This window comes from Mus pahari, chromosome 23 (assembly GCF_900095145.1).
Source record: "Mus pahari chromosome 23, PAHARI_EIJ_v1.1, whole genome shotgun sequence".
Lineage (NCBI taxonomy): Eukaryota > Metazoa > Chordata > Mammalia > Rodentia > Muridae > Mus > Mus pahari.
Window position 1 is genome coordinate 4,943,691 of NC_034612.1, and position 11,329 is coordinate 4,955,019.

At 45.8% G+C, this 11,329-nt stretch overlaps 1 protein-coding gene across 1 annotated transcript in view; it reads left to right on the forward strand.

Moving 5' to 3' along the window:
* The window catches only part of Sppl3 (signal peptide peptidase like 3), an 83,080-nt gene that overhangs the window by 53,931 nt on the left and 17,820 nt on the right, over positions 1 to 11,329 (forward strand). The window contains exon 3 of the mRNA XM_021186741.2: positions 6,112 to 6,200. Coding sequence (XP_021042400.1) covers positions 6,112 to 6,200 — 89 coding nt within the window. The remainder of the gene's footprint in view (positions 1 to 6,111; positions 6,201 to 11,329) is intronic.

Here is an 11,329-nt window from a genome sequence, read left to right on the forward strand (position 1 = left end):
TGTGGTTGCTGGGATTTGAACTCTGGACCTTCAGAAGAGCAGTTGGGTGTTCTTACCCGCTGAGCCATCTCACCAGCCCTGTAAGTCCTTTTTTTAAAAACTGGAAGGGGCTGGAAATGGCTCAGCAGTTATAATCTCTTGCAGAGGTCCTGAGTTCAATTCCCAGCAGTCACGTGGTGGCTCACAACCATCTCTAATGGTTCTGACTGCATTTCTCTGACTCTAGATGTGCCTGCTCTGACATGGCACATCCCACAGCCATGGGATCTTAGGACGTGACTGTCGCTAACTGCTTCCATTGCCGTGTTAACAGCATCAATGTCATTCCTTCTTATTGCTGGACAGTTTTTCTGGCTGTCTGGGCTGCTGTTGGCTGCTGTGGATAGTGTTGCTACGAGTGCTTGTGGACAGTTAGGGTTGATGTGTGCGTGTGTTCTCATTCCTCACAAGTAGTAGAAATACTGGATGACTTGGTAATTCTTTGACTTAACGGTTTAAGAAAAGCCACGTTTCAAGGTGCCTGTGCATTGGTGCGGCTCACCAACAGTTCTCTTTTGAGTGCTTTCTTCATTGTTTTCCTTACTCTCTATTATATTTTAACTATGATTTCCCTTCTCCCTCTTGCTCCTGCCCATAGGGTGTTTGTTTGTTTGTTTGTTTGTTTGTTTTTTAAAATTTGTTTCTCATGACTGATGGTTGTGAGCCACCATGTGGTTATTGGGAATTGAACTCAGGACCTCTGGAAGAACAGTCAGTCCTCGTTGAGCCACCTACCCAGTCCCTGTTTTCTTCATTTTTACCACATGATAATGTATACCATAAGCTATGACTTCATACCTGTATATCATTGTTTCACCACAGTCATGCACAAACACATTCCTCTCCTATTCCCCCCGTCCCGTGGGCTCTTGTCCTCTCCCAGACAGCCCTTTTCTGCTTGCATGTTTTTCTTCTTGGTGTCACTGCTGCCCAGTTTGGACTCAGTGCGTAAGGAGGCGTGTTTCTGTTGGGTGACTGTGCCCAGCATGGAGAGTTCCACTTCTGCCTGATTTCTGTAATGATGCCCTTTCTTTTGTTGTTGTTGTTGTTGTTGTTGTTGTTGTTTTTCAAGACAGGGTTTCTCTGTGTAGCTCTGGCTGACCTGGAACTCACTCTGTAGACCAGGCTGGCCTTGAACTCAGGGCCCCTGTCCCTGCTTCCCAAGTGCTGGGATTAAAGGCGTGCGCCACCACTGCCCAGCTGTCATTTCATTATTTTATGCTAAATAAAGCTTGTGTGTCTGTGCCACATTTAAAAATGCATTCATCCAGATGGGCAGTGGTGGTGCACACCTTTAATTGCAGCACTTGAGAGGCAGAGGCAGTTAGACCCCTGAGTTCAAGAACATCCAGTGCTACTCAGAGAAACCCTGTCTTAGTAAATTAGAAAAATAGATCCATTGACCCCTCTGAGTAACATGTAAGAAGATGTGTGACTTGCATGTCGCCACATAGCAAACACTGGTGTAAGGGTGTCAATGCCGACCACACAGCTGGAAACTGAGCTGGGATTCTGTCTCAGTCCAGAGTCAATGTCGTCACCCCCTTTCCTCTCTTACTCTAGTGGGTATAGGTTGTGTCTCGTTATGACGTTGATTGATATTTCCTCGTGGCTTAGGGTGTCCAGCTCTGTTCATGTGCTATGTATTATGTGTCATCCATGTAGTGTCTTTGGTGAAATGTCTGTTGAATCCCCTGCCCGGCCCCCATCCGCAGCTCTAAGGGTCAAGTGTAGGGCCATGAGCTTGCCATACTCACTCTGAGCCCCTCTCCCTCTCTATTTATCTTCTCAGTGTTGAAGTTAAGAGCCCTGCATATATATGATGGGAGGGCGCTTTTACCAGATAAGTGCTGCAGACGCTCCTGCTTTACGTCTCGGGGTTTCTTTTTACTTTCTATATATTATAGTCGTATATTTCCTGATGAACTGACCTTATAAAAGATCCCTCTATTACCTGTGGCACACCAACCATTTGGGAAACCTCTTTCTCTAGAAATATTTACATTATGATTTATAACAGTAGCAAAATTACAGTTATGAAGTAGCAGCGAAATAATGTTCTGGTTGGGGTCACCACAGCATGAGGTGGTGTTAAAGGGTGGCAGCATCAGGAAGGCCGGGTGTCACTGTCTCTTTGTTAATATCTTACCGAGTCTGATGCTAGAATATCCATTCAAAGTCTTTTTTTTTTTTTTTAAGTTTTTTTTTTTTTTTTAAGATTTATTTATTAATTATATGTAAGTACACTGTAGCTGTCTTCAGACACTCCAGAAGAGGGCATCAGTTCTTGTTATGGATGGTTATGAGCCACCATGTGGTTGCTGGGATTTGAACTCTGGACCTTCGGAAGAGCAGTCGGGTGCTCTTACCCGCTGAGCCATCTCACCAGCCCTCAAAGTCTTTTTATTTTTCAGTTTTAGAGAATTTATTAAATATCTCTGAGTGAAGTCCCTGTGGTGGATTTCAAGAGGCATGTGGGGACTGTGTGGATGTGGGGTGTGCACACGAGTGCAGTTTCACAGCGCTCCTCCACTGCTTGTGGACGTTGTACATCGTGGTGCGCACTAGGCTCCGCACCACGATGTACAACGTGCTACACAGAGAAACCCTGTCTCGAAAAACCAAAAATAAAGTTACCGAGTAAGTTAGGATAAAAGCCCACAATTCACAGTAACCCTGGTGCCCTAAGACAGAAGTCTTCCCCATAACGGCAGTATTTAAACAGCTGAAGTCTGCTGCCAGCTGTGCAGGTGTACTAGGCTGTGGCTAGATCCCAACCCAGGCCCAGTGATGGAACAGTGTAAAGCTGGAAGATGCGACCTCCCAGCATCAGGAGGCAGAGGCAGGCAGATCTCTGTGAGCTCAAGGCCAGCCTGATCTATACATAGGAACCCTGTCTGGGGACGGGGCATGGGAGGGCGACTGCCTCCATAGCAACTCAGCTAAGATGAAATGTGCTTGCCTTGTTTGGTCAGTTTATTTGAAAATATTTTTTTAAAAGTATGTGTGTGCTGGGGCTGGTGAGATGGTTCAGCGGTTAGGAGCACTGACTGCTCTTCCAGAGGTCCTCAGTTCAATTCCCAGCAACCACATGGTAGCTCAGAACCATCTGTAATGGGATCTGATGCCCTCTTCTGGTGTGTATGATGACAGCTACAGTATACTCATATAAATAAATCTTTTAAAAAAAAAAAAAAAAAAAAAGCATGTGTGTGCTTGTGTGTGTGCATGCGCACATCTCCAGCAGAGTGGAGAAAAACAGGTGAGATCCCAAGGAGTTGTAGTTACAGGTTATTATCAGCTAACACACACACACACACACACACACACACATAAACACACACACACACAGAGCAGACACTAGAAACTGAACACAAGAGCTTCAACTGCTGAGTCATCTCTTTGGCTTTTGGGGGGAATGGCATGGATTTCTTCCAGAGTTTCTCTGCATAGTCCTGGTTGTCTTGGAACCCGATCTTGAACTCAGAGATCCAACCGCCTCCGTCTCCTGAGTGCTAGGATTAAAGGTGTGTGTTGAAAGTAGAGTTTTTAATAGCCCTCAGCTAATAATGAATTGGAAGAATTAAATGCCGGCTAGCACTGACCTTAACACCAGGCTCTTTTCCTCCACCTTCTGAGAGATGTCAGCTGTATGTAACACCCATGCATCAAGTAAGACCAAAAGACAGCTTTCCAGGCCAGAGTCAGCCCAGAGGAAGGGTAGAAGCTAGCCCAGGCAGATGTAAGGGTTATTCTAAAGTTCCCTGGCTGCCACAAGGTCAGAGAGGCAGCACGGATGCACAGCTGTACTTAGCAATATTATGTTCAAGTGGGTCAGAAAACTCGGGGTAGGGCACGTTTTCCTAATGCTCACCCACAAGGAAGAACCAGTCTTTGTATTCCTAAACACTGCAACCAGTCTAGACCCGCGCCATCAAATGATGAGCTCTGTCATGAGACTAATGAACACTGAGAGAACAGAGGACTGGATAATACACTGAAAACTACCACGCCAGTCACAGTAGAGGCGTTAGTTGAATGCAGGCCTTTTGGTCTCTGGGTGTTTCGTTGTTGTTCAGTAGACCTAATTGGAAGTGAGAAGTGACAATTTGTCCACTAGGACCAACTGCCAGGAGGCAGTTAAGGCAAATGCTGCCTAGCATCCTCTGCAAGATCTAAAAGTAAATAAGTGACCCCAAGTGTATGCAAGCAGAGCTGGTCAGCGTTAGTCAGAATCAGACAGCTGGAGAGCCTCAGTTGATTATTATTATTGTGCACATGTTCGTGTTCTCTCTCTCTCTCTCTCTCTCTCTCTCTCTCTCTCTCTCTCTCTCNCTCTCTCCCTCCCTCCCTCCCTCCCTCCCTCCCTCCTCTCTCTCCTCTCTCTCTCTCTCCTCTCTCTCTTTCGTGTGTTTGTACAAGTTACAGGAACCAGTTCTCTTATTCCACCACATAGGATCCAGGAACTAGGACTTGGCAGCAAATTCAGCTGCTAAGTCATCTCTCTGGGCCTCCAAAATGCCTGTCATATAATAAAAGATCTTCAAATTCCATGAAGCAAAAACTGTAGACAGAGAGGGAAGCAGAGCCCACAGATACAATTTAAAGAAGCAGTGTCCTTCATTCCATAATGGAGCAAAGCAAGCAGAAAGAAAATGAGTGTTACTACAATGGATATGACTGATGGGACTTAGGTTGTATGTACACCTGTGTAGACAAGCCAGAGGACTGCTGTCTTCCTAGGTCTGTCTCCACTGGACTTGGAGATCATCAGTGGGCTAGATTGGCTGACCTAAATGCTGTGGCATACACTCCCTTTCCCCAAGTACTGAAGTACAGACTTGTGCCATCATCCGTTGTTCTTGACATGGTCACTAGGGATCCAAATTCAGGGTTGCACAGCAGTCTTGACTGAGCGATCCCAACAAGCCCCACTTAACCCATCCTCTGTCAGTTCAGCTTGTCATCTGTGAAGCGCCTCAACAACAAAACAGGTTCTTTATTTAACAGATGTTAAGATATTTGCTAATATAGGACATATCAGATATGAAACAAGTTATAATATATAACACATGGTCTGTACTCTGTTAGCTTGAGCTACCATAGCAAACTATGTTGTAGCATAGATGGCTTAGACAATAGAAATTTCCTTCTCAGAGTTCTGGAGGCTAAACTCGAAAAGTAGGTGTGAGGTGGACTGTTTGCTGGGCCTAATGACCAATTAGTGTCAGCCCTCAGTGTGTGCGGCTCCCAGCCTTGTCCATCCCAACCTTGGACTGTTAGCCGACTCTTGATTTTTGCTGTTCTGTACAAGTTCTCTCACCAGTTACATGATTTGCAGGTATTTTCTTGCATCTCATGAGTGGCCTTTGTTTGTTAGTTTGTAATAACTTCTTTGAAGCACAAGTGTTTTCACCTGCTTTTTGAGAGAAGCTGTCCCATGCATGTAAAAGTTGCAAAGAGGGCTGACGAGATGACTCGGCGGGTAAGAGCAGGGACTGCTCTTCCAAAAGTCCTGAGTTCAAATCCAGCAACCACATGGTGGCTCACAACCATCAATAATGAGATCTGATGCCCTCTTCTGGTGTGTCTGAAGACAGCTACAGTGTACTTACATATAATAATAAATAAATCTTTGGGCCAAAGCGAGCGGGGTTGACCAGAGCAAGTAGGCCCAACCGGTGCTAGCAGAGGTCCTAAATATAATTCCCAACAACCACACGAAGGCTCACAACCATCTATACAGCTACAGTGTACTCATATAAAGAAAGAAAGAAATGTTTAAAAAAAGAAGTTGCAAAGAGTACTTGTTCTTTACCCAGCATTTCTCTTTGCAGATTTTTAGTCCTAAGAAAGTAATTGAGAATGTGGCAGGTTGAACTGCACTGGAGTGCTTTATTACAGTTGTAAGCTCTGGAGCTAACGCTGAAGGGCTGTTGTATGTAGCTGTGTCACAGCTGGGAAGAGGCCATCCTTTCCCTCCAGGGGAAGCACCTGAAGCCCTGTGTCAGGACCGGCTTTGAGACTTCTCTCCTAAGCAGACAGAAAGTAACCTGCTGATTCTTCCCACAGGTCTCTTAATATGGACTTTGAAAATCAAGATAAGGAGAAAGACAGCAGCAGTTCTTCTGGCTCTTTCAACGGCAACAGCACCAATAACAGTAAGGCGTGTCACACCGGTCATTTCTTCCCATGTGCTTCTGATAGCCACAATCCTCCCCGCCCCCCCACTTCATCCCCATGTGCTCACCTCAGCTGAACCTTCAGGCGCTCACTTAACGGCTTATATTTGATAGAACAGTGCAGTCCGATCTGTATGCTTCCATCCCTAAGCTTTTATGTTGTAAGTCTAAAGTCACTGATTGCTTAAGTCCAAGAAGCCTGAGCCTGGTGCTTGCCTGTCAAGGACGGGCAGTGTCCATCCGCTTGTGACTTGGTAGCTGCTCTGTGAGGTTGCTGACTCTGTAGTGATGACAGTTGAATTCAGCATCTGTGGGAGAGCACATGTGGGTGCTTGGAGAGGTAAGTGTTAAGAGCATCTCCTGATGGAAAAAATCAGGAGACACTGAGAACTGAACTGAGCAACAAATTGTCACTTATTCGTATATTGAGATTTCATATTTCATATTGAAGTACTTGGGGCCAGGGAGATGACAGAGTCAGAAAAGTGTCCTGTAAGCATGGAGTGCTGCACTCGCTCAGGTCCCCAGCACCCATGCAGTATCCTAGGCGTAGTGGCAGGTGCTTGTAACCCCACTGCTGGGGACAGGGATGAAAGCCCCATCCCAACCCCTGGTTTGCTGGTAAGTTGGAAAGAGACCACAGAATGCAGTCCCCTTGTACTTCATTCCTGTATACTTCTTAACCACGCTGCAGCACTTGCCTAGTATTTACGTGGGAAGTGGACACAACAAAGACAGTAAAGTGGGACTCACTTAAATAGAAAGAATCCGAGGCAGGCAGGTCTCTGAGATTGAGGCCAGCCTGGTCTACAGAGGCAGTTTCAGGCCAGTCAGCACTACATAGAAAGACTGTCTTTTAAAAATGTCTTTCCATAAACGATATGTTCTTCTGTGAAATAAAGTCTGTACCAGTAGGAACCACATTAAACCCAGTGTGAAATCTGATTTTCAGACTGATGTGTTACATAAGTTATCTTCTGATAATACTTCAAGCCAGGTCACACACTTGTAACTTTATTTCTAATGCCCTGTATTGTGCAAATGATATAAGTGTAGTCTGTGGGACACTGCATCACAAAATCAAAGAGAAACACGTCGTGTGTCTAACTAAAATCTCACGGAAGGAAGTACCTGCTAATAACAGCTTTATTTTTTGTAATTATGTCATTTTTCTTGAGTATGTCTCCTGTGTCAGACTATGCATCCTTCCCATAATGTACTGGGACACAGATACCAAGAGGACTGACAGGTTACTTACCCTACAGTGCAGTTCTCTTTGATGTAGTCTGGAAAATACTAAGAAAGAAAAATGTGCTGCGATAGAGTCGGCACTCACCCATAGAGCAAGCGCCTCATCACTTTATTTTTTGGTCTTTTGAAACAGAGTTTCTTTTCTCTGTGTAGCCCTGGCTGTCCTGAAACTCACTCTGTAGACCAGGGTGGCCTTGAATTCAGAAATCCGCCTGCCTCTGCCTCCCAAGTACTGAGACTAAAGCCATGGGCTGCCACCACACTTTCAAAAATCATAGAATCAATGTCCAGAAAGCCGGAGGGAGAGAGCACGGGCAACCGTGTGAGCGCTTAAGACACTGGGGAAGGGAAAGCCGGAGGGAGAGAGCACGGGCAGCCGTGTGAGCGCTTAAGACACTGGGGAAGGGAAAGCCGGAGGGAGAGAGCACGGGCAGCCGTGTGAGCACTTAAGACACGGGGGGGTTCTCAGAGGGCCAGTGCCAAGTTAGTGCCGAGGTGTTGGCAAGAGGTTCTTGGACCAATTAAAGGAGAAAGTGACCAGATGGAGGTTTGTAAAAGATTACAGTTGCCTTCTTCCAAAACACCCAAGAGTCAAGGAGTGGACATGAATGAGTGGTGAAGGCCATGTGACCCACAGCAGACATCAGCGCTTACAGCGTGAACTGTGCTCTGCCTGATAGCGAAGGTGCAGGAGTCTCCTGGAGAGTAGAGCGCTCAGCTTGTTAGTGTCTGAAACAAAGTGGCTCACACCTAGTGTGATAAAGACAGACAAGTGCTCTTGTACTTCCTCGGTGTGTGTGGACAGCATCATCTACTAAACCCCACCACTCTTGGACCCTGATGTGTGGCTCTGGGGCGCATGCTTACCTGCACACATCACTGGAGGGTTGTAGATAAGAACATGCCAGTGTTAGGGTTAAAGGGTGGGGAGGGAGCAATAAAAGCAACAGTAACAGTTCTGGGAGAACCCGCAAAGCAGAGCTGCCCCTCCCCCTAGCCCACTGCCTGCGGACTCTGGGCAGACAGAGCAGATTTGGTGGGCCAGGTCCCGGAGGCAGCTTGCCCTGACTGCCTCGGCGCTCGCTGCCCTCACTCGGCACACCGCTGCTTTTCCTTCCTTGTCAGCCAGACTCAGGACTGCACCTCGTATCCCATCAGGCATAAATTCTCCACGAAGAGCACAGGAGCTGACACTGCTGCCATGGTTGGAACTGGATAGACTTTGGGAGGAAGTGTCACCCTGTGACACAAAGCTATCATCTCAGTATGTGGAAACTAAAGAAGGAAAATTACAACCTTGAGGCTGGCCTGAGCTATAGAGCAGCTCCTGGGTAGGCTTGGCTACAAAGTGATACTGGTCTCAGAGTAGTGATAGTGATATTAGTGGGCTGGAGAGGTAATGCAGTGATTCAGAGCTCTGGCTGCCTCATCAGAGGGCCCAAGTTCAGTTCCGAGCAGCCACAAGATGGCTAACAGCCATCTGTATGTAGATCTAGAACAGATCTTCTAATTGTAGATGATCTGATGCCCTCTTCTGGCCTTTGAGAACACTACACGAATGTGTTGGATACTGATAAATGCAAGCAAAAACCCCATACATACATACATACATACATACATACATACATACATACATACACACACACACACACTGAAATATCCAACAAAGAAGTACAAGGAAGAATTATTTGTAATAGGGAAAAATTTAGAAAAAACTAAATGGAGCCTTGATTGGAGCTCTAGAACTCACTATGTAGACCAGTATGGCCTAACCTCATTGAAATCCACCTGCCTTTGTTCTTCTCAGGACTGGTACTACTGTATGTTCCACCAGGTCCCACCCAGTTCTTCATTTAAATAGATAAAGAAAAAAAAAAGCCGTATAAATCTCTTTGCCTGATTTTAGTCCCTACACGACCTCCAGGGGCAGACTGATGGCCAGTAAGCAAACAAAGAAAGACAGACACACATGGAAAAAGAATCTGGGCAGGGTGGACTGCAGGAGAACTATAGCTGGCCATGTCAAGGATCCCAATGCTTCAAGCCCCCAAAGCTTGTCCAGTTATTATGGAGTTGAGCAGAGAGGCGGGGTTGTTGTGTGCAGATGAACAGGAGGTGGGGTTTATGGCACAGCTTGATCAGGGAGGCAGGTTAGCAGTGTCAGTGTAGGAGTGGTCAGTTGGGGAGCAAGCTTCACACCCTAACTACTCCTTCCAGGAGAGCACTGCACTCGTGCAGCCCAGGGGAAGAAGGCTTTGCCACCTCACAGCCTCAGTGGGGGATCCCATGGGCTTGAAGCACTGGGACCCTTGACATGGCCAGCTCTCAGTTTTCTTTCTTTCTTTTTTAATTATTTTTTTAAGATTTATTTATTTTATATATGTGAGTACACTGTCACTCTCTTGAGACACACCAGAAGAGGGCATCAGATCCCATTACAGATGGTTGTGAACCAGCCACCATGTGGTTGTTGGGAATTGAACTCAGGACCTCTGGAAGAGCAGTCAGTGTTCTTCACCACTAAGCCATCTCTCCAGCTCCCCTCCCCCCTTTTTTGGGCTTTGTTGGTTTTTTTGTTTTGTTTTTTGTTTGTTTGTTTGTTTTGGGTTTTTCAAAACAGGGTTTCTCTGTGTAGCCCTGGCTGTTGGAACTCACTCTGTAGACCAAGCTGACTCAAACTCAGAAATCCTCCTGCCTCTGCCTCCCAAGGGCTAGGATTAAAGATGTGCGCCACCACTGCCTGGCCAAAAAACATTTCTGATCAGGGTTTTTTCCACTCCCCCAAACTGGGCATCTTGAATCCTTGAACTATGGTCATTGGTGGATCTATACATCTTTAATTGCCCCATTTAGACTGCAGAGCCCATAAAAACTAGAAATCCCTCCTGTTTTCAATCTGTGATAATTTGGTGAATATTTAATCAAAAGACACAAAGTAGTGTAACAAGTCAGTTACACTGACAACATCAGGGTGATTGGCCTGTGGCTGTGTTCACTGATAGTGGTGTGAGCTCTGATGAGAGGCTCCATTGAGAGAAAGAGGTATAGGGTAAGGACTTAGGTCATGCTTGTGAGTTAGAGGCCAGCCTGGGCTATATCAGGCTGAGTTCCAAAGCAAGCAAAAAATTTTAAATGATGCTATTGTATATAGGTTTAGATTCCACCGTGCCTTTTTCTTTGGTTGACTGTATAAGGCTGTGTGAGCCTTTGTGATTATGATTGCTATATTTAAGTGTCTTGTTTAAGTTTGCTTTTAAATCATTGAAGTTTGTTCAGAATATCTAACTGGCTAGCCCCTCCCTTGTAGAACCTTTGTCTCTGGCGCCCAGAAGTACAGCGGCAGCAGCTCAAGAGCTCCACTTGCCCACTGACGTCTTCTCTTGCTTTAAAATTACTGATTGCAGAAGAGAAACTGTATTTTAATATCTTCATTGTTCCTTGTATTCATTTGTGTTGTAGTTAACATGCTAAGATAAAGCAAGTTTATTATAAATATATCTTAACAGACTTGCTAATATAATCTTTGTTCTAATACCTGTTAATTTTTGTGTTCATATTTTGGTTTGAGTAGACAGGATTTTGGGTAGGTCAGGCTGACCTCAAAGTCACCATATATCAAGTGTTATCTTGATCTGATACACTTGCCTCAACTCACTGGAATCACAGATAGGCAGGACATGTAGAATCTCTTACACATACCACCCGCCAATAAGAATGCTTATGGCTGCCGGGCGTGGTGGCACACGCCTTTAATCCCACCCAGCACTTGGGAGGCAGAGGCAGGCGGATTTCTGAGTTCGAGGCCAGCCTGGTCTACAGAGTGAGTTCCAGGACAGCCAGGGCTATACAGAGAAACC